General features: G+C 37.0%; 1 protein-coding gene across 7 annotated transcripts in view; it reads left to right on the top strand.

Annotated features, from left to right (window-relative positions):
* Window positions 1-22,168, top strand: part of CSNK1G3 (casein kinase 1 gamma 3) — a 90,517-nt gene extending 68,349 nt beyond the window's left edge. For 2 of the 7 annotated variants that reach the window (XM_074812079.1, XM_074812081.1), the window contains exons 12-16: window positions 823-918; window positions 1,575-1,670; window positions 13,209-13,315; window positions 13,688-13,711; window positions 19,880-22,168. In XM_074812079.1, the coding sequence (XP_074668180.1) occupies window positions 823-918; window positions 1,575-1,670; window positions 13,209-13,315; window positions 13,688-13,711; window positions 19,880-19,934 (378 nt within the window). In that variant the 3' untranslated portion in view covers window positions 19,935-22,168. Of the gene's footprint in view, window positions 1-822; window positions 919-1,574; window positions 1,671-13,208; window positions 13,316-13,687; window positions 13,712-15,764; window positions 18,628-19,879 lie in introns of those variants that run through there. The other 5 variants (XM_074812082.1, XM_074812085.1, XM_074812080.1 and 2 more) reach the window with 4 other exon arrangements.
* The last annotated feature ends 1,296 nt before the right edge of the window (window positions 22,169-23,464 follow it).

The raw sequence follows: 23,464 nt of genomic DNA, 5'->3' as shown, positions 1-23,464 counted from the left end.
CTCTGTTTGGTCCAAAACAAGGTTGTAGGAATTCAGACTGGTTGAAGTTTGAAGACTGTTTCTGTTGAAGAAAGTTTGAAACTTTGCAGGTGATTGTCATTATTGCATGTAATTTCTTGCTTTGGAGACTTTCTTGCTCCCAGTGTCTTTAAAATATAGAGCAACCACTTCTGTGCATCTGAGGTATGCTCCAGATATTTATCAGTTCATTGTGAAGAAACTGTCTATAATGTACTGTTCTAATGAAATATGATATAGAATATCAGTTTCCATCACAGTGCATCTAAAGTTTCGGAAAATACTGTGTTTATATTCTTTAAAGAAAGGGTAAAAGATTAATTTTTCAGCACCTCAAATTTTTCCTTGCTGCTTCTTAATAAGTAATGCAGGGATTGTGTGTGTGTTGGTCAATTTTGGATTATGCATTTTACCCTGAAATTCCTTGTGTGTCTGGAAGAATCGTAATATTTAATTGCTAAAACTTTTTTCAGTGTTTACTGTTAAACATTAAGCCTTTCTTCAGGCTTTCATCAGAATGTCCTAACTGTTAACTACTGAAAATATCAGCCTAAAGTCTTTCAGCAAATCAATGTCTGATAATACACAGAATTGCTACTTCATGAAATTATGTGAGTGTTGGTTTGCGATTCCTTCTCTTTGGTATTAGTAAGTATCTAGTGAAGCTTTTGCTTTAATTTGTTAATTTTGGGTTATGGGAAACTGTCAGATTAAAGACTAATTGCTATTAAAAACCAGTAACTTCTGGTAAGACTTAGAAATTTATTTTTTTTACCAGTTGCTACGTATTATTTATATTTGTAGCCTACTCCAGTGGGTTCAGTACATTCAGACCCTGCACTGTCCTCAAACAGAGAAGCATATCAGCACAGAGATAAAATACAACAATCCAAAAATCAGGTAAACTGCTCATCTAAGATTATCAGCATTACTTTGTCTTTTGTCTAATGATTTGTCCTATGTTGTTGTTTTTATTAGAACTCCAAAATAAAATTGACTCCAGGTTTTCTTTGTTTTTTGTTTGATTTAAGATCCTTGTTAATATATTTCTGTATCTGTAGACATTAAATGTCCTAAAAGGTTGCTTGTTTGATGCTATAATATAATGTAGCTTACATTAGTAGTGAATTTTCTCTCTGCTGATACTTCTTTTTTTTATAGTTCTCTGTTTTTAACTCTCTTCCCCATAAGCTATATCATCTAATGTGGTTCTAACATGTATGTATAGCACTTTCACTTTTTTTTTTAAATTGGGATAATGACCAAGGTGGTAAAAACATTAGGAATTTAGATCTGTGTCCACTTACCTAAGCTAAGTTATAAGGTTGTGTTGGACTTTGTTTCTTAATAGGAATCTTGAGTTTTACTGACTTTACTTCTCTATGAAAATGTATGTGTAGGCATATATAAGTACGCAGATAATGTACAATCTATGTGTGTACATAGTACGTATTGCTTCTGTGCTTTTAAAAAATAATATATAGTTAATGCATGAATTGTTTATTTTTGAATTTTTTTTCTTTTGCATATATTTCTAATGCATTCAAAAATGATAGTCAACAGACCATAGGGCAGCTTGGGACTCACAGCAAGCCAATCCACATCATTTGAGGGCTCACCTAGCAGCTGACAAACATGGTGGCTCGGTACAGGTATTTTTTGCTTCTTTGCATAACTTGACCAGTCATTTTGCATTATATAATACTAGTTTCCTAGTGCATGCCATGATTCCTGTTTTCATATTAAACTCACTTTCCAGTAATGTTCAGAATGTTCCTATTATTGCCTACTTCACAATTGCCAAACAGAAATTAAAACAGGTGCAGAAAACTATGGATCTTTTTGTATGTGTAATTTCTGCTACATGTTCCTTAGTGAAAGTCTAAACCAATGGAACTCTCCCTTTTTGAAGGAATATCCACTTACAGTAGTGCAAGCAACTGAAGTTTAGACTTTTGATGTGTTAGTTGTATTAGCAACTAAAGCACTGTTGACTGAATTCAGTGTTTTTCAAGTCATGTTTTTTGTTCCTTAAGCAAACTCCAAATGAAAATGTTAAGTAATGAATTTTGGTTTAACTTTACTACTTTTGTTCAAATAACAATTGACTAGAAGAATATTTCCCAGGGCAGTACTTCACACTTATCAGTGGAAAAATGAGTAGAAACCCAACAATCTTTTTTCTACTATTAGTTTATTTTCTCTTGAAAGAGCTTTTTTTTTTCTGATCTGGTCTTAATTTTACTTTTTGGTGTCTTGCTCTTTGAATATGTTTGGGGACAAGATGGTTGGGAGAACACAAATCTAAATTTAATGTAGAAGGATGCAAAATGCCAGCTGCAAAGTCTGTATGAACTTTTGAGCTTTCAGTCCGAAATGAAAGTAATTTAGCTTTGTGAATTGTTATCTGGAGAAAAAATTTTTTTTGTCTGCTGCTTTTTTTGATTCTGACAATCTAAGTTAGATATATTTCTTCTGAAGTTTTGTTTTGGAATAAATTTGTCAGTGCCTGAAGAAAGATTGAGAAGTCTAGGGTAAAGAAAACAATGCTGTAGTCTCACCAGCGTGATAATTCAGTATCTTTTTTAAATGCTTCAAAACTCAATTCAAACTTAACATTCTCTAGAATTTGCTGCTTTATAAAGTACTGTCATGTGTCATGTAAGAAAAGTTGGTAGATTATAACTACCACTGTGTATCAAGAAAAGTTTAAAAATTGTTCAGTGCTTCCCATTGACAAATATTTTAAAAAACATTGCTGTAAATTTAACTTGAATTGAGATAGTTCTCTCAACATCAGTTTTAAAGGTAGTAATTTATCTTTTGAGAACAGTATAGTAATGTGAAATCAAAATTGGATTTGAAATTCTATCTTTCAAAATTATTACATTTTGTAATATTTTTAATTTTATTTTTTAGGTTCGAAAGATGCATATTTCACATGTTAAATTCCAGTTAGTAGAACTTTCAAATTGTGTATCATATTACTCTTTTGGCAATTGTAGCACTTAAGAAACCTTTTACTCTTTCTCAGATAAAATGTAACAATCAAAAGAGATTTGATGCATTGTAATATGTTAAATACTCATTGGGTGCAGGGAGAACATTTCTAGGAAATGCCAGTAGTATTCCTTTCTGTTAATATGTTCTTCCTTTATTTCTCAAAGGATATGGGCATTCTGAGTTCAGATCACTTAAATCAGTTGAGACTAAACAGTTGCCATGTAAAAAGAACAGTGTGCACAAGTGCAACCATTTGGTCTCTGTCTTTGAAGATCAAGTGTTGCACAGAAGCCAGCTTAATTGGGTTGCTTTTTAATGTTGAGTGTTCATGCGTTCTCGTTAAAGGCACTTATAAAACACGTAATATATTCAGTTTTGTTTTGAAGTTTGAGCCCTGCACCGTTGTCAAATATCCCTTTGTTGTAGTGATACCAACTGAACCATGCTATTAAGTTGGACGATTAGCTAGCTAGTTTAGCTGGATTCCTAGTTGTCCCCAAGAAGACAAGTTCTAGCAGTGCCACAGATAATTGTTCAAAGGATAGTTGAGTCTGAGGTATGAAATTAAAGTTATTTATTTTTTCTGTGACATTGAGTCATTGCTCATCTTTGAGATCAGTTTTATGCTGAATTAACTGTTTTTCTGCAAGATATGAAAATTGGGCAGATTATTTTAAAGTGACAATGGAATGGTTTTTTAGGTCACTGCTATTAGTCATCTGTAATACTACTGCTGATGTCATCTTTGAGATTCTTTTGTGGAAGATTATTAAAATGTGTTAGTGATTCTTCACCATGACATTAAATGCAAGTGGACTGAATGTTGCTCTGTGTGTATATGTATGTTAGAATACATTTTATGCTCTTAGTAGCGGTATTCAGGTGGGAAATATACAGGTTCTAAATGGTTTGTTCATTAATAGTAATCATTCTTGGTTTTGTATTAAGTTATCCCAGACTCTCTAGGGCTATGTTAAAGATATACTGATGTGCTTAATCCTGTCTGACTTTACTTTGTAGCATCAGTTCATGTTTAAAATTTAAATACTATTAGTAAATTGAGTTTTAAAGGGAAGACTTCTAGAAATAGTTCACATCCCTTCTTCCACTTATCTCTATATAGAATAATCTAAAAATGCTGTAGTATGGCACGCTGTCTTTCTAGTTTGTGTAGCCTTATTAATGAGAGCAACTTGTACCTCCCAGCAATTCATTCAGCAGCTTCCTGTGACTTTATTTTTGTTTGCCTCAGTTCCCAGAAATGTCAGTTATACAACACCGAATTGTTTCCTTCTCTGCATGAACTGCAAACTGCTTATGCACTGATAAAGACTGTACTAACCTGTACTTTTTTCATCACTTGCTAACTAGTCTTCCTCTTAACCTTTCTCTTTCTGTTTTCCCATTTGGAAATTCTTTAAAAGGAGCTTAGATTAAAATCTCAGATTAAAAACTTCCCAGTGAAGTGCCACAGGTCTTGAAAGGTCCTTAGGAACAGCTTGAAAGGTTAGGTATTTGATGTAAGCAGTTTTAAGTTGCAAGTCACCTCTCCTTCAAGAAGTCAAGATAGCAATGTGTTAGATGAAGCAAATCAATTTCCCTAAGATTTTGTGAATTAAAAAGGTAGTGTGAATCTTTCTCATTCATTTGTCTTAACGGGAACCTTTCTGAAGGTAAAATACAGCATTCTGTGGTATCACTAAGGAATTGCTTAGGCATGAAGTCTGGCTTTATTGTTTTGAAGAGTGAAGAATTCAGTTACTGAGATTGGTAATGAAATGAAGGAGTATTTTCTATGTCTTTTTTTCAAATTTTTACAGTACCTTATTGTGATTATAAGCATAAAAATCAGCAGAAGTTGTTTTGAGAGACTTTCTGACTCATTTTTGAACATAGCAAGTAAAAAATTAGTTTACATACAAAACAAAGCATGGGGCTAGCCTGAAGATTTACTGTTATATGCAGGCTTAACTTTGTCTTACTATTACTGGCCCTTGTCAAGCTTCTAAAGGACCATATATCTCAGAAACTAATCTGTTCCACAGTTAATGTGTCTCATTATTAGGTAGTGGGTCTGGTACTTTTAAGTTTGTTAGCCTTAGAGGGTAGCAGGAAACAGCCAATGTGATGCATATGCTTCTTTTTATATGTGCTCTTCAAACTAAACTTTTGAAGAACTGGTTAATTTTGAAGGAACTAAATACAAACCAGGATAAGATCTGTTATCAAAATGCTTAAAGTTGTTAGAGATTTTCAGTTTAGCAGTTAATGTCCCATTTGTGTATAATTGAGGAGCTTAAGTTAATCTTTGACATTGCAACACTTCTAATTTGAAACCTAGTTTAAAATACTCGTTTTCGGAAACGTAATTCTGTGACTGTTCATGGAAAAATGTGCATGTATTTCTTGTTAACAGAATTTTTAGGTGCAAAAACATAACTCAATAACCCCATTTTTTCCACTACTATTGTATACAAATCTGCTAAGAGATGAATTGTGCCTCTCATCTTTCATCAGACTACTGAGTGTTAACAGTGCTTCATTTACTCTGCATTATCAGACTTGTACCAAATGAACTTTTTTGGTCAGGTTGCAAAATATTTTACTGATGTCACAGAGAATTAACTTCTGGTATTAGTTCTTTTTAGCAAGGTACAGAATTTATAATTGTAAGATCATACAGTTGTAGCCTTACTGCTAATGGAACTGAAGCACTCCTGTCAATCTCTTGTGCTCCTTTAAATGAGTCTTTGTTAGGTTTTTTTAAAGGTAAATATTTTGCTCTGTTTCAGGTGTGTTCATCCTTGGTTCTTCAGTTTACTGAGACTGTTCCTAGAGCTGTTTTCAGCAGTAGTAGACTAGAGGGAAACTTGGCATTTGTGATTCTAGAGAAACATGACTGATGCTGTGTTTCTGACTACCAATACCCTTTGGTTCACTTATGCTTTCAGAGGTCACAAGTTTTTCTGAAAAGATGAACACTGTTTTCCTCCCATCTAAACTAAGCCATGCACGGGCAATTATACTTGATCATATTTGGTTGTGTATTTGGTGGATGTGTCTAGTGTATGTATATGGGAAGGACTGAGGTCTCTTTCTCCATGATCTCTATCTCTTTGATAGAGACCAACCCAGAGTGAGGCAGGACGGTCTTCTGCTATCTGGTGCGAAGCTTTCTACAAAGCTTCTCTCAAAGTTTCTTAAACAGTCATCTTCAACTAATAAAAAACCACCTTAGGACACATGCTGTCTTGGAAAGAAAGAGTTCTACCACAAAGTGAAACCACTGTCAAGAAATACTATTCAGTTTTGAAGTCAGTTTGAAGAATTTCAAGAAAAGGATCATGAAACAGGTTGTTAGAGCTTCTCTGCTTCCTCTTTTAAAAGCATATAAATGTGTTGGGAAACGGTGAAATTTGTTCTTTGTTATCATATGGCAGTGCATTGACCCAAGCAGAAAATTACTATTACTCCTTTAAAGCTGAAATCAGCTTAGATTAGTATGACTTCAACTGTGATTTAAAAACAAAACAAAACAAAACAAAAAAACCCCAAAATCAAAACCCAGACCAAAACCAAACCAAACCAAGCAAAAACCCAAACCTTTTATGAACCAGGAGGTTTTTTGTTTCTGTGAGTTGCTCAAATCTTGCAGATTATTTGACAATATCTGCAGATGTCTGGCAATTGCCAGAAGAGTTTCCAAAGAGACCAGAAGAAAGTTGTTGACAAAGACTGATAGGAACCGTCCATGAATCTTGAACCAGAGTAGCAAACCTTTTTTTGCTGATCTGTCTGCCTCTCCAAAATAGACTTCTTCTAGTAGTAATAAAAGGGCGGACTGTAAAAACATGCTTAGGTAGAGTTTTGTTCCTGTCAAAATGTTTTTACTTTCTCCTAATGTTTTTATCCATCAGAAGGGAAAGATGGATTTTTTTCAACCTATTGTTGAAAAATAATATTCATAACTAGATTATTGATGTAGAAAGGATTTTCAGATAACTACTTTCATATTTTCCAGTTCAAATGAAGAATGTGTACTTGCTTGAGTCTGATCTCTTTTTTTTTTTAATCTTCTGTCCAAGAAGATAGAGGTGAATGATTGTATAGGCACTCCTGGGAAAGAAGTGTGAAGGAGAATGCCATGCTCCATAGATGCTAGAGTTGGTCAGTGTGTTAGAGATTTGAGTAAGAGTCATAAATGTTTTCATTTGCTTTTTGTAGGAAGAAAGAAGAAAACAGGAGGTCTTGCAAATACCTGTGCAAACTGTCACCTGCTTTTTACAGTGAGAAGTAAAGAATGATAAGGTGTATGGGTTTGCTTCCCATCCAGAAAGGGGCATATATACCTGTTTTGTTTCTTGATGTACCCTACCCTTACTTCAGTGAACTGAAGATAAAGGCTTCTGTTTCTGATCAATCCTTGTTTACTAAACCTTGAGCACAGGTCTGAGGATCTCTTTAGAAAAGTTCATTTCAAGTCTAGCTCATGGAACAGAAATGCTGAATTATTAGGAGTGCAGGCAAGGTTGACTACAGTCTTAATTGGGTGATATTGCTTTATATGGATTACTGTAGGCTGGAGTTATGGTTGGTTATGGAGTTATGGTTGGTTATGGAGTTATGGTTGGTTATGGAGTTATGGTTGGTTATGGAGTTATGGTTGGTTATGGAGTTATGGTTGGTTATGGAGTTATGGTTGGTTATGGAGTTATGGTTGGTTATGGAGTTATGGTTGGTTATGGAGTTATGGTTGGTTATGGAGTTATGGTTGGTTATGGAGTTATGGTTGGTTATGGAGTTATGGTTGGTTATGGAGTTATGATTTGAATCCTTTGGATCCAGAATTCATTTGGTGGACAAGTTGAGCAAATTTTTTTACCTTACATTTTCATGAATGATCCTGTCTTATTTAGTAAGTACTTCCCATGTAACACCATATGGTTTTGCTCTGCTTATCACTGCTACACCTGGGTATTTTGCAAGCAATGAAATTATCTACCCAGTAAGATACCTGGTGAGATGTTTGGGATCTACTGTTTCCCATACTATTTCCCCTTACTAGCAAATATGGACAGTGATGATAGCAAACATTAAGATACTTGTTAAAAAAAAAAAAAATCTGCTAACCCAGGGCATTTAGTTTAAGATGCCTGACCCACCATCTTGTGATTTGTTAAAGTACAGTTTCTACCTATTTCTGTCACTGAATGTTTAGTGCTTCTGTAATCTCCAATGATATGTAACTAAGCTAAAGGCACCTGGTTGAAAATCCACTCACTGACTTACCTGTTGTCAAAGAAATAAAGTCCAATCTCCTAGAATTCCTTCAGTTGTATTGACCAAAATTTAATTAGGTTCTTCCAATTTCATCTTTTGTTTTGTTATTAGGCTGCAGGGTTTTTGGCAGTGGTTCCTGTTTTAGTAAAACTTGAATAAAGCTCGACCTGATATAGGCATACAGCATCGGAAATGGCTTAAGTTCAGCAAACTTGTGAAGCTCTGTACTTAGTTACAATAGGAACCACAAAGCAAACCTCAGTACGCAAGGCTATTAGCTCTGATTATGTATAGATCATAGAGTCATAGAATCATTCAGGTTGGAATCATCAAGTGATGATTGGGATCATTGAGTGATCCCTTGGGATCATCGAGTCCATCCATCAACCTCACTCTACAAAGTTCTCTCCTACACCATATCCCCACCATATCCCCCAACATCTCATTTAAACGACCCTTAATCACATTCCAGGGATGGTGACTCCACCACATCCTTGGGCAGCCTATTCCACTGTCTAACCACTCTTTCTGTGAAAAACTTTTTCCTGATGTCCAGTCTGAACCTCCCCTGTTGCAGTTTAAAGCCATTCCCTCTTGTTCTGTCACGAATCAGGGAGAAGGCCAACAGGGCAGATGTTGTAGTAGGAGTCTAATATAGGCCACCCACCCAGAACAGAGAGGTGGATGAAATATTCTGTAGGCATTTAGGTGAAATCTCACGATCACTTTCCCTTGTTCTTGTGGGAGACTTTAACTTCCCAGACATCTGCTGGAAATACAGCACAGCAGAGCAGGACCAGTCCCGGAGATTCCTGGAATGTGTGACAGATAACTTCCTGACACAGCTGGTGAGCAAACTGACCAGAGAAGGTGCCCTGCTGGACCTCCTCTTTGTGAACAGAGAAGGACTGGTAGATGATGTGGCGGTTGGAGGCTGACTATGGCACAGCGATCATGAAATAATAGAGTTCTCTATTCTTAGAGAGGCCAGGAGAGGGGGCAGCAGAACTGACATCCTGGACTTCCAAAGGGCTGACTTTGACTTGTTTAGGCATCTACTTGCCAGGTTCCCTTGGAAGATGGTCCTGAAGGGTATATGGGTCCAGGAAGAGTGGGCACTCTTCAAGAAGGAAGTCTTAATGGCACAGTAGCAGGCTGTCCCCAGGTGCTGTAAGAGAAGCAGGTGACAGAGAAGACCACCCTGGCTAAACAGGGAGCTTTGACTGCTACTCAGGGAGAAAAGGAGAGTTTATGATCTTTGGAAGAAGGGGCTAGCCACTCACAGTGATTACAAAGATGCTTTGAGGCTATGCAGGGCAGAAATCAGGAGGTCTAAAGCCCAGCTGGAAATTACCCTGGCTTCAGCAATCAAGGATAACAAAAAAATGTTTCTATAAGTATGTCAACAGCAAAAGAAAGAGCAGGGAGAGCCTCCATCCCCTGGTAGATGCAGGAGGAAACATGGCAACGAGTGATGAGGAAAAGGCTGAGGTGCTTAATGCCTTCTTTACCTCAGTCTTTAGTAACAAGAGTAGTTGTACTGAGGGAATCCAGCCTCCTCAGCCAGAAGACAGAGACTGGGAGAACGACCCCCCTGCATTCCAGGAGGAGACAGTCAGTGACCTACTGCATCACATAGGCACACACGAGTCTATGGGACCGGATGGGATACACCCGATGGTGCTGAAGGAGCTGGCTGGGGTGCTTGCCAAGCCACTTTCCATCATTTACCAGCAGTCCTGGCTGACCGGGGAGGTCCCGACAGATTGGAAATTGGCCAATGTGATGCCCATCTATAAGAAGGGTTGGAAGGATGATCTGGGACATTACAGGCCTGTCAGCTTGACGTCAGGGCCTGGGAAGCTGATGGAGCAGCTCATCCTGAGTACCATCACACAACACATGTGGGACAACCAGATGATCAGGCCCAGTCAGCATGGGTTTATGAAAGGCAGGTCCTGCTTGACGAACCTGATCTCCTTCTAAAACAGGACACCCCGCTTACTGGATGAGGGAAAGGCTGTGGACGTTGTCTACCTTGACTTCAGTAAGGCCTTTGACACCGTTTCCCACAGCATTCTCCTGGAGAAAATGGCTGCTCGTGGCTTGGATGGGCACACACTTTGCTGGGTAAAAAACTGGCTGGATGGCCGGGCCCAAAGAGTTGTGGTGAACGGAGTTAAATCCAGTTTGTGGCTGGTCATGAGTGGTGTCCCCCAGGGCTCGGTTTTGGGGCCACTCCTGTTTAACATCTTTATTGATGATCTAGATGAGGGGATCGAGTGCACCCTCACTAAGTTTGCAGATGACACCAAGTTGGGTGGGAGTGTTGATCTGCTCGAGGGTAGGGAGGCTCTGCAGAGAGATCTGGACAGGCTGGAGCGATGGGCTAAGGCCAACTGTAGGAGTTTCAATAAGGCCAAATGCCGGGTGCTGCACTTGGGCCACAACAACCCCCAGCAGCGCTACAGGCTTGGGGAGGAGTGGCTGGAGAGCTGCCAGTCAGAGAGGGACCTGGGGGTGTTGATTGACAGCCGGCTGAACATGAGCCAGCAGTGTGCCCAGGTGGCCAAGGCGGCCAATGGCATCCTGGCTTGTATCAGCAATAGCGTGGCCAGGAGGGACAGGGAAGTGATCTTACCCCTGTACTCAGCACTGATGAGGCCGCAACTCGATGACTGTGTTCAGTTTTGGGCCTCTCACTACAAAAAGGACATTGAATGACTCGAGTGTGTCCAGAGAAGGGCACCGAAGCTGGTGAAGGGTCTGGAGCACATGTCGTACGAGGAGCGGCTGAGGGAACTGGGGTTGTTTAGTCTGGAGAAGAGGAGGCTGAGGGGAGACCTCATTGCCCTCTACAGCTACCTGAAAGGAGTTTGCAGAGAGCTGGGGATGAGCCTCTTTAACCAAGTAACAAGTGATAGGACAAGAGTTAATGGCCTCAAGCTGCACCAGGGAAGGTTTAGACTGGCTATTAGGAGGCATTTCTTTACAGGATGGGTTGTTAGGTGTTGTAATGGGCTGCCCAGGGTGGTGGTGGAGTCCCCATCCCTGGAGATGTTTAAGAGTAAAGTTGACATAGCGCTGAGGGATATGGTGTAGTTGGGAACTGTTAATGTTGGCTTGATGGTTGGACTAGATGATCTTCAAGGTCTTTTCCAACCTAGACAATTCTCTGATTCTGTGATTCTGTCTTGCTATGCAGCCATACCATCAGAATAATCTTTTCATGTTCCAATTTTGCAAACAGGTTTTCAGCGATGATGTCTTACATAGGAACACTACAAAACTGGGATTTCTCACTTGCACTACAGTTAAGAGTCAGGGGCTCTAGGGGGTCTTTTTGTAAAAGAATCAAGGATAGGAAGAAATCTTCCAGCTGAAAGCCACCACTGAAAAGGAAATTTATTAGGAAAAAATTTTTCACAGACAGAGTGGTCAGACAGTGGAATAGGCTGTCCAGGGAGGTGGTGGAGTCACTATCGCTGGATGTGTTTAAGGGTCGTTTAGATGAGATGTTGGGGGATATGGTGTAGGGGAGAACTTTGTAGAGTAGGGCTGATGGTTGGATTTGATGATCCCAAGGGTCTTTTCCAACCTATAAGGTTCTGTGATTCAGGAGAGACCTGGCCCCTCTTCCACAGGTCATAGATTCTCCTTTTGTTCTTGAGATCCAGCCAAAGGTCCCTGTTTAGCCAGGCCAGTCTCCTTCCCCTCCTGCTTGCTTTTTGGCACATGGGAACAGCCTGCTCCTGTGCCCTTAAGACTTCTCTCTTGAAGTATGTCCAGCCTTCCTGGACTCCCATAGATGAGACATAACTGCTACTTTAAGAGAGTTTGAAAGGGTGAGCGAAATAGTAACACTATGATGATGACTTTCCTTCCCTCTGCTTTCTTCTATGTTAATCTCTGACCTTCAGGCAACAGCTGGTAAGAATCTTGAACTATGAACTACTAATGGTCCACTTTCCTGTAGCTGATTATATTTTACAGATGTTTTCTGCAGGCTCTTACATTGTTTGGCCAGACAATATTTTTGTGCGGTTGCTTGACAAGCATTTACTGATACATTGTAGCCAGTAGACCTCTTGAAACTTTAATGGGTTAGTTATCACTACCCTGGTCAGATATGTCTTGTCTGTATTCAGTTAACCATCTTCCTGGCAGATTGTGAGGTGAATAAGGGAAGGGCCTTTAGAATAGCTCCATTTATCATGCAGAAAAGCTGACAGGAACTGAGAGAGAGAATATTGGGTTCCATTTGGTTTAAAATCAAAACAAACATTCCCAGAGAACCAGAGCTGTCCAGGTGGCTCAAGAATTTACAAAGGAATTTGAGTCTAAATTAATGGGAATGAAGAGTAATCTGAATTTTTTTCTTTTTTTGATGGCAGTAAGTGTTCTTGTGCTTTAAGAGTGAAAACTAAACAGCAGCTACACTCTTAGGTCTAAAAAATGTCTTGGTTTTCCCCTTTTCTGGTGAGTACTCTTTGAGGTACAACTGAATTGTGCCACACAAAGAAGGAGACTAAGGAGCTTAAACACAGTAAAGAAGCAGAGATAGGGTGAGACTGACTGAATTGATATCAGGAAAAGGGTTAGTGCCTTCCCTTAAGGCTCTGAAGAGATATGAAGGAGATCAGCAAATCTGATCAACAAAATTGCTTTGCTTAGTCCACTCACTTTGAGTCTGTCAAGTAGATGTCAGTTCCACTAGTAGATATGAAAGAAGAATGGCAGAAATGCAGGGATGCAGAGGTAAAACCTGGAAAAGATGATAATATTGGAATAAAAAGAATTATGGAACTAACAGAAACTATTGATTTTTGAAGATATACTGTAACTTTAGGAATTGACAAATGTATGTCTGGCATTAGCATAATTTCAGGTATTTCTGGTGATTTCAGGTAGTAAGCTCAACAAATGGAGAACTGAACACAGATGACCCAACTGCAGGCCATTCAAATGCACCCATCACAGCTCCTGCAGAAGTAGAAGTAATGGATGAAACTAAGTATGTCCATCTTTTCATATTCTTTGGATCTTGTGTGCTCAGCTGCTTCAAAATTTTTCTTGTATAGTTAATTCAAAAAATACTGTCTAAACTGAATAGTCACTGGTGAGGGGCAAAACTATAGTGCTATACTTAATTTTGGCTTTAAATATTTCAGTAATAGATTTTCTGTAGCTTGTGCTTTCTAGGTTAAGCCCTCAGCAGCACATCTCTCTATACTAGAGAAGTGCATGCATTTTTGATATTTCAACTAATTTTGAAGTATTTTAAGATACTGTTCTCTCTACCAAAAGTTACATATGAAAGATGTAAAATTATTCTTCTGTATGGTATTCTGATTCTCTTTTTTTCCCTTACTCTCTTTCTGTATAGCTGCCAGAAAGTGTTGAGCATGTGGTGAGTTCTACAGCACAGGCAGGCAGAAATAGCCCCAGGGGCTTTGTTATTGTTACTTGGTTTAAAACTAATTTCAGAGAAAGTTAAACTAACAAGTCCATTTGGAAATCACAAAACATCTTTTAATATTGTGAAGCAGCTGTTTTTACAAACAGCCACCTTCAGGAGCTATTTTGCCTGCTTCAAATCTTGCTTGCTTTTATGTAGTCTGTAGTGTACTTTATTTAATCCTTTTTAGTGGGTAGTAGAATATTTTTTCACTTGTAATACTGTTTTAGAGGGGCAAACATTCTTTTCAGATGTTGTGGCATTCAGCTAGTATTTTAACATTTAGAAAATACCTCACCCAAACAAGTAATAAATGCTATCAAATGTTTGAACTTTGTCCATTATCTCTGTAAACATAGTATTTACCAGAGTATTAGTCTTTGACAACCTGCTAACTAATTACTAAAACGTAACTTCAGGATTCTTTAAAGTTACAGTGTAATGAAAGGGGAAAATATTAAGGTTTGTTAGCATGGGATGGACAACTTAATATATATGTATTTGAGTAGTAAAGTCAGACTTGCAAAATAGTAAAGAAAAATATTCTTGATAGTTAAAGGCAGTATAACTTTCAACGTGTTTTCTATTTTAATTGTGCTTGGAATAGGATTTTACAAGGGCATGGCTCTAGTTTCATAAAATAGAGGCATTCAAGTATGAAGGATACATTAGTAGAAAAATCGAGTAAGCATTGCTTAATAGCAGTAAGTTTGGAGGGCTCGTTTTCTTAACTTCTAGATAAGGGAAAATTTTTCCAAGTATAAATTTTTCTTGAAGTGTTTGTTCTGTAGGTTCTGGTTTTGGAATGTAAGACTTATGTACATGTGTAGTTAAAAATTGTGAATGGAGGTGTCTGTTGAGCCACACTTTCACTGGTTTTCTATGAGCACTGAGAAGACCAGTTCTTCATCTGCCATCCTTGCAGTTCACTGTATTTTTTTTTCTGGCAAGATTTCAGTTTTCTTTTATATATATATATATATATATATAAAAAATATATATATATTTAAAACAAAAAAAAAGACCCCAAAGAGCAAGGTTGTTGATAAGGCTGCAGATAAATTCCCTATCCCTTCCCTTCACAAGTGCAGTGATAACCTTCGTTATGCCCAGTTTATGTACATACAGGATAAGATTAAATTTCTAAAGCTTTGAATAGTGTGTAGCACAATTAAACCTATGCTTAGTTATGTACAGAAAGTAACAGAATTTTCAGAAGCCAAGGTGCTGCAGCTGCTTTAAAAGTGTAGAAGTTAATTTCCTCATATCAGAGGACACCCCATCACCACACCCCCCCTGCCCCCAGCATTGCTATCAGACATGAATGTATAAGTATATATCTCTTCACAGTAACAATACTTTAGAGGGTTTAGGTAATTTTACATTTTACCATGATAGTTACAAGCTTAATATCAAAAGGTATTGTGAGATATTTAACAACCATTTATAGATTTTTACACTGCTGAGGAGTGTAAGGAAATGCACCTACCAGTATCTTTCATGTCTGTGATGCATTTTTGTTTTTAAGGAAACATTGTTTTATCAAAAGACTCTTACTTTGTGCCTCTTTCATAATTTTTTTTTCTCCATCTGAAAATACGAACAAAGTTAACCTCCCTTGCTGATATCTTCTGTTTGTAACATTATGTCATACTCTAAGGAGACAAACTTGCATATATTTTAGAAACACTTAATTCTTTGTTCTAGATGTTTTCATATTTTTAGAAGCTTAGCATGACTATATTTTTGTTTAAAAGATTGAAGAATGGGTGCCCTATCATGTGTGATTTTAACTATGAACACAAACATTGTTTAGCTGAATATTAGATCATCTGTTACCATTTCAGTGGAGTGCTGTAAATCAAAAATGATAAGGATTTTTTTCAGTAAGAATTTTATTGTTTTAAGACATTTATGTAACGCTTCTGTTGTTTGATATATGTTTATGTACTCACATGCCATATGTATTCTAAATCTTATGCCTTGTCATCTTCATGCTCCTCAGGTGTTGTTGCTGTGCAGCAAGCATGAGTTAGCAGTGGGTGTTGGGTTTTGGGTTTTTTTGGTGTGATTTTTCTTTTACTTTTGGTTTGTTTTGGGAGGGCTTGTTTTTTTGGGGTCTTTCTTGGTTTTGGTTTTGGTGTGTGTTTGGATTTTTTTGTGTGGTTGGTTTTTATTTTCTTTTTTTTTTTTTAGAAGATTAGCTTTCAGCCCTATTTCAGTTGTTACTTACTGGAGTTGTAAAGCAGAGAGAAAACTATAACCTGATCACTCTGCTGCCCTGGCACTTGTAAATCTTGCTTTCTACAGCTGGACTTGCATTTATCACTGAGCAATTAGCCTTTCTTTCCTTAACTCTTTGCTAGCCATCCAAAGAGTTGCTTCTATGAAGCGTATGTAGTTTGGGTAACAAAAAGGCTCTGCTACAGGAGAACAGAGAAGGGCAAACAGGAAAAGATTACATAATCTGGTCTTTTTGCATCTTCTTTTTGACAGTTCAAACCTGTTAATAATCCTGAAGTGCTGCCACATGCTAGGTGACAAATATAAAAACACAGCTATCTAAACACAAATGAGAACTGAAGTTGCTTTAGCATATTGTGCCAAAGGACTGCTCAAGTAGTAGTGGGAAGGGTATTTATCAGAAAAAAGGTATTATAATGTTTTAAATAGGAAAGAAATCTTTGTAACCATAATACTGAGATTGCTATCTTAGATAATATCTCAAAGGTCACTTTAGATTGTGCAGGAAAATTAAGTTGTTTCTTGAGTTTCATAAATTGGTATTATACTGCCAGCTACAGAAATGTTTTATACCCTACAGAGAAAGAGGTTAGCAGACACTAAATGCTTTCTTTAAAAAGAAAGAAGTTCCTTTCCTAGAATCAGAAATTTTCAGTTTTATTCTTATGAACTTTGCATGCGTTGTGAATAATGTGATGTCTGTGGTTTAATACTCATTAATAATGCACTTATCTGTAGCTTTAAATACAGCTTCAAGCAATATAATATGTATATATAAAAGTGATAATGACATTCTCTAGTGACAGTATTCTTAGGAACATGTCTGCATTTTTATTATTAATTATACTCTTCAAGGGTTTATGTACTATGGATCTCTAATTTCAGGGTTACTTTTCTTTCATAAAAACTATTGTCAGGCAATGTACTTAGACCTGTCTTATTCTCATGTAAATGTTCATATATTTTAAAATTACATTTATTTGGCCTTGGAACATTTGACAGGTCTACCACTTCTAGGCTGATAAACATACATTTCAGTAAGTTTCCAAGCCAGTCCTGTGGTTTACAGTGCTCTATGGAATTTGCATTCCTTTAACATATTTTAGGTATATATTAATAAGGGATTTATTTTCCCATACCAAGTAAGTCTTCAGCATTCAGCAAATTTCCCTGAACTAAAATACAGTTGAATAGTTCTTATAATTAAAAAAAACCCCAACCGTTAATATAAATTATACCCTTTGTAATATTATTATGCAAACTCCAGAAGACCAAACAGTGCTTTATGTTCGTTAAAGATAGAACTCTTGAACTCCCCATTGCATGATGCCCTTCTCTGGTTGACAGAGAAGTAGCAAATGAAATAGGCTATGGAGAAGGAATAAAGGACAGTATGAGATTTGCAGCAAGGATGCGTTAAAATTTTCTGGGAAGGAAAGCAAGAAAACTTAAAGGGTTCTTGAATTACACAGAGGATCCAAACAGTCCTAAACATTTAAGAAGTGTGATCTGCTGTTCCCTTGAGACATGCTCCGTATAAGCAAAATGTAGCTAGACAGTGAAGAGTTAAAATTCTAGATTGTTTTTCTAGAATATATGCTCAAGCAGGTCCAGAGGAGGGCCATGAAGATGATCAGGGACTGGAGCCACCTCCCTTATGAGGACAGGCAGAGAGTTGGGGTTGTTCAGCCTGGAGAAGAGAAGGCTCTGGGGAGACCTTACAGTGGCCTTCCAGTATTTAAAGGGGGCTACAGGAAAGATGGGAAGGGACTCTATCAGGGAGTGTAGTGATAAGGTGAGGGGTAATGGTTTTAAGCTGAAAAAGGGTAGATTTAGATTAGATATAAGGAAGAAGCTCTTTACTGTGAGAGTGGTGAGACACTGAAACAGGTTGCCCAGGGGGGCTGTGGATGTCCCCTCCCTGGCAGTGTTCAAAGCCAGACTGGAATGGGACTTTGAGCAATCTGGTCTAGTGGAAGGTCTCCCTGCCCATGGCAGGGGGGTGGAACTAGATGATCTTTAAGGTCCCTTCCAACCCGAACCATTCCATGACTCTATGAATATAAATTGTCTGCCACACTTCTATCTTCCTACAGTTACTTATGTAACCTGTGTTCTGTATATACTAAAATTATGAATTGAGACAAAATTTGTCTATAACCTTTCTTTTTTCTTTTTGTTGTATATACATATGTAAAATACTTGGGAAAAGATTGGGGTGAAAGAAGGATTAAACTAAGCTGGACTCCATATATCTGCATATAAATTCAAAGCTTAAGTGATAATAGATATTAGTGGTTGTAGACAAATGCTAAGAAAAAAGGTTAGTAGTTATGGGGAAATTTCAGTTTTAGTTGGTGGCTACTAGCCTTCAGAAGCAACAATGTCTCTTTTAGAAGTACTTTAAAGTTAATAAATAAGTGTGATTATTTCTGCCATCTCTAAAAATATTTGTCTATGTAGTTTTCCCTACTGAATTTTAATTTTGGGCTTCCTCTCCATCAATAACCAATGTTTTTTTCTACTGAAAGTTATGTAACTCTCAGAGCAGCTCTGGTCTGCCTCTGCCCACTGCTACTTTTTCAGTGACTGAGCGACAGGGTGCACTTGGATATTTTGAGAAGGTAACTTCTGTCTCCCATTACTTTGGATGTTGTTCTCACCCCCTGTAGAACCTTATTTTTAGATCTTTATTCTCCATGGTTTTCAAATGCTTTCCCCATTTCCCATATTCCAAACTAAATCATCAGGATTTCTTTTGAATTTTAGTGGCATAAAATGCTTGGTGAACTTAAGAATTTACTGATAAGCTATTGATGCACCACTTCTATGTTTTCACATCTGTTGTACTTCATAGTTTGACAGACTCTTTTGAGTGAGAATTCAATAACCAAACTGCAGAGCTCCATGGGGCAAGCTCTGTTAAGGTAGACTGCTGAAATGTTCATTTTTGATTTACAAATTGTGAATGTTAAGTGGAAGCTTTATTTTAAAGGTGGCGGTGAGGAGCTGGGAGTTGCTTAAAATAAGGCTAACATTACATGCGAATGAAAAAGTTTTCTTTGTGTATTTGTTGCTTTCCTCTTTAGTTTATTTTCAAAAATACTTCCTGGACTTCTGCAGTCCTCTGTATTTATCTCTAACTCCCTCCAATTTTTTTTCCTTTTGTAGTGTTTTTTCAGTTAGTTTCAGACTGTCTCTATTTGCTAAGTGAAATTTGCAGTATTTGCCTATTTAGAGTTTCCTTCATGTATGCGATAAAGCAGAAGAATGAATGTCAGTATACTTCATTATACTTAAAGCTGTGATTTTTCACTGTAGTAATAGCATCACAGCAGTGAATCAGAACATTTTAAAAAAGGTTCATTTCTAAAATATTTTGGGCGATAGCCTTTGGGAAGGCTTTTCCAAGTTGTGGTTGACAAAGGATCAATTGTTTTCTTGTATGAGGAACAGTAGTGTCTTAAGTGCATAGTTCTCGTGACAAAATCTTAAGCTCAAGCTTCTATTTGGCATATTGCCAGTTAATATTGAAGAGTACTCAGATAATGAAATGTTCTATTCTTACAAATACATTAAGTCAGCCTATAATGCCCATGCTTTTGATAACATCACACAATACTCTAAACTTAACAGCTATTTTTATTATAGCTTTTTTCATTTGATACTTTTTTCAAAAAAAAGGTGAAATGTGTCAAATACCTTTACTTTAGTTTCTTTCACTAATAATAAATCAATCACCTACAATATAGCTTAATGTGTTCATTGTGGTGCTGGCTATACCTGAACTCATACTTCAAGTGGAAAAAAATACAGTAAACAATTTAGTTTTGTGACTTCTTTTTATATCATATGTAATTCATGTCACACCTGCAGGTGCTGCTGTTTTTTCAAGCGGAGGAAAAGGAAAACCATTCAGCGCCACAAATGACTAGAACCAAGCAGAACATGGGAAATTATTTGTTCAACTGCTGTCTTGTAATCTTAAAAAAAAAAAAAAACAACCCCAACCAAGCCTCCATAATGACCATATGTTTTCCAAGGACTCCCTTAGAAACAATGTCATGCCTGTGTGGTTTGATTTAGTTCTTCTGCATCCATCTTCTGTTTCTTTCAGTTCATCTATTCTGAAAGCTTTAAGGTTTTGTCAAATATGAGTGCTTCTTTGACCTTCAACAAATGGACCAATGAAATGGTACAAATGAAAGGTGTCTTCAGCAAAACTGAACCTGAAAAGTATTCCTCCTGTCCTAGGAAGTACTAGCAGTGTCTTAGCTGAAGACAGATGGCATAAATCTGTTATTTGATTTTGTAGCAGCATATCAAAAGCAATTTTCTTCAAGAATATAGAAGAAAAATACAGTTGCACAACCATATAGAAAAATAACAAAATATTGAGATTTATTTTATTTTCTGACAGCTGTATTGATTATTTTTTTCTTCCAGTATTACTGGTGATACTGTAGTCAAATAGTATCAGCATTAAACCCTGTCTGTGATATTGTGGTACAGTCACTGTCTAGAGGTACTGAGAAGTCTGATTTAACTGCTGACAGTTGTCTAAATGCTGGCTCTACTAATGAACAGAAATTATTTCCTGTAGTCTCTGGGTTTGAAAACCTGCTTTTTTTATGCATACATAACATACTGGAATTGCAGTACAGTAGTAATGACAAGAGTTTGTACAAAAAATATAGAAGTTTGTATAATTTAAGTTGTGCTTCCTGTAATGCCAATAAAATTGAAATACCTTCAGAAGATATCTACAGAGGAATTATAAAAGAAGAAATAAATGTGAATCTGGTTAGTGGAATATGTATTAAAGCCTATATATTCACAAAGGTAAATGATGATTGACAACATCTTTAACTTGAAAATATCGATGTGCCATGTAATGTTAGATATCTGTAAATTATTTTACTCTTTAATTTAGAAAACAAATGCAATGAAAGTGGGTTGAACTTCTGCCTTCTCTGCCTACTAGCCCATAGCACCCAAAATTTCCCGAGATTTTTTTTTCCTGGAAATTTCTTGTCTTTCAGTGTAATGTCACCACTATAGTAGGATGGCAAGGATGTATCAGGTACTTCCCCACAGTTGAATGAAGTGCCTGCAATATGAACAAACCAACAGTTTTGTAGACTAAGCATCCCATTTTAATTTCCTTCTTCAGAAAATATATGCTTCTTTAAAAGCCGTAATGACAGAGGTTTACTGCCAGTTGTTGAAGGGGTGTGAAAGATGGAAGTGACTAGACAGATTTGTTGACCAAAACTCAGATTATCTCCTTTTTTTTAATAATTCTCAAGAGCTAATAAGCATTTTTTTCTATCCACACATGTCTTTTGGCATACTTATTTATTTTTAATCTGTTTTGTGATAGCATTTAAAATGTATTTGAAAATAAATGCACACCTTTGAATTCATTATTGCATTTACAAGGATTTTAATTGTATTTTGTAATTTATTTTTCCTTAACAGCCAAAAGTGTATTGTATTTGTTTGCATTATGTGCTCATATGTATACTTTGATCTTTGTCATTATTACTGTTCACGATCTTAAGTCTTTCTTTTAAAAAACCTGCACTTGGCCTACAAAAACATACTGTACAACAGGTCATGTTCTTATCTCAAACTCATGAAGTTACTTCCTTGTTTTTATTTGAGCTGAAAAGGTAGATTACTTGACCATTCTCATATGAAAACACATCTCTCTCTGTAGTACTTGACCAAATTTGTTGCTTCATAAGATTTCTAAGTACGTGTGGTATGTGTATTTCTCACACACCTGATTAGTTTTATTCTCAGAGGTTTTTGATCTGTACAACGTTTGTATGAGCTGAACTCCATACACATAACAAGAAAGTGTGCATATTATGGACTTAAAATATTTTGAATATATGGAAGCAGTTTACTGGTATCTAGGCACTTGCTTTTCAGCAATATTTTTTTAAGAGCTTGATTTCAATGCTGAAGAAGGTTTTCTTCTAGAAGAGCAGTCAGTACTAATGCAGGTATGTTCAGGTTATGCCAGTATGATTTACATTTGTATCCTTTTTTCCTGTCTAAGCTAATCAAGTCAATATTGGCTGAATGTCTAAAAGTGAAATACAATACATCCCTGTTTAAATGTAAGATAAAAAAAATAAAGATAGTTTTTTAAAACTTGCCTTTTTTCTCCCTTTTCTACAGTCTTGGATGAAATAATGGGAGCTGTTCCAAGAATTGCCGAACAGTTTTAATCTTTGTGGACAGCAAGGATTCTGAAAGCATGTTACTTGATATGCTACCTCAACATTGCAGTTATAGTTTGCTTAGTTAACAGGAGTTACTATATGTGCTTTAATACACCTAATGATAACAATAGAGTGAAGAGACTGCAATGCACATGGTTGTAACTGTGAAATCTGCTCCGGGTCTCCATGGATTAAAGTCTGTGCTGTCTGTGCCACATAGAATAAAAGCCATTAGAGATACTAGAGATTTAAGTCTTCATACAACTTGCTCTGGAATATTACCCTGTTGTCATTAAAGTCTATTGAATCTAAAAGTACTGTATAAAACAAAAACAAACAACACAACCTACTCACCAAGTTCATGACTAGCTTGAGATGCAAGTTGTTTTTCAGACTACACTTCTGTTTTCTTCTGTACTGAAAAGCACTAGAGTGTTTAACTAGCCCTGAGTGTTTAACCCTTAGATTGAAATGGACAAACCAAAAATATGGAACACTCAAACTACTTTGTAAAGATTTGAGTGGTTAGGCTACTGTCATGTTTGTGGCAGAGACTGTATTTAGTTTTTAGAAAGGTGTTTTGTACACCAGATCTACCTCAGTGCTCTGAGCTTTTCTATTGCTTGGAACAAGGAAGTTGTTGATACATGGCCTTTGGTGATAATCAGATACTCATAATTTCATGAAAACTTAAAAGCACTTGATGGATGTGTGAATCATAAGGAAGCAGGGATCCAGTGAGTTGTGATCATTGTACCTGACCATTTATTATGTTGATCCCTAAACTGCCTTTAGCTTTCTTCTGAAAGAGCTTGAGGATTTAAGAGTTGATTGAGGATTTGTAAATCCTGGACTGTTCTCTATCTACTTTTTATTGTGAGCTGAAAACATAGGTTTATGTCTTCTTATTAGGAAATAGAGGGCTGTGACATTGAGATCTTTCAAGAGCGTTCACGAACATTAAATATCACTGCTGCAATAGATGCCTATAAACTCTTCAGAAGGGCAAGGAAGGAAAAGCAGCGAGGTAGCCATTTATGTTAGGAAATGTTTTGAGTCTCTAGAGTGTGACATTAATGATGAAAGGGTCGAGTGTTTATGGGTAAGAGTTTGGGGAAAATCCAGTAAGGCAGATATCATGGTGGGAGTCTGTTACCGACCACCCAACCACAATGAAGAGGCAGATGAAATATTCTGCAAGCAGCTGGAAGAATTCTCATGATCT

This window comes from Strix aluco, chromosome Z (genome assembly GCF_031877795.1).
Source record: "Strix aluco isolate bStrAlu1 chromosome Z, bStrAlu1.hap1, whole genome shotgun sequence".
Taxonomy (NCBI): Eukaryota; Metazoa; Chordata; class Aves; order Strigiformes; family Strigidae; genus Strix; species Strix aluco.
This window is presented reverse-complemented; position numbering and strand designations above follow the sequence as displayed.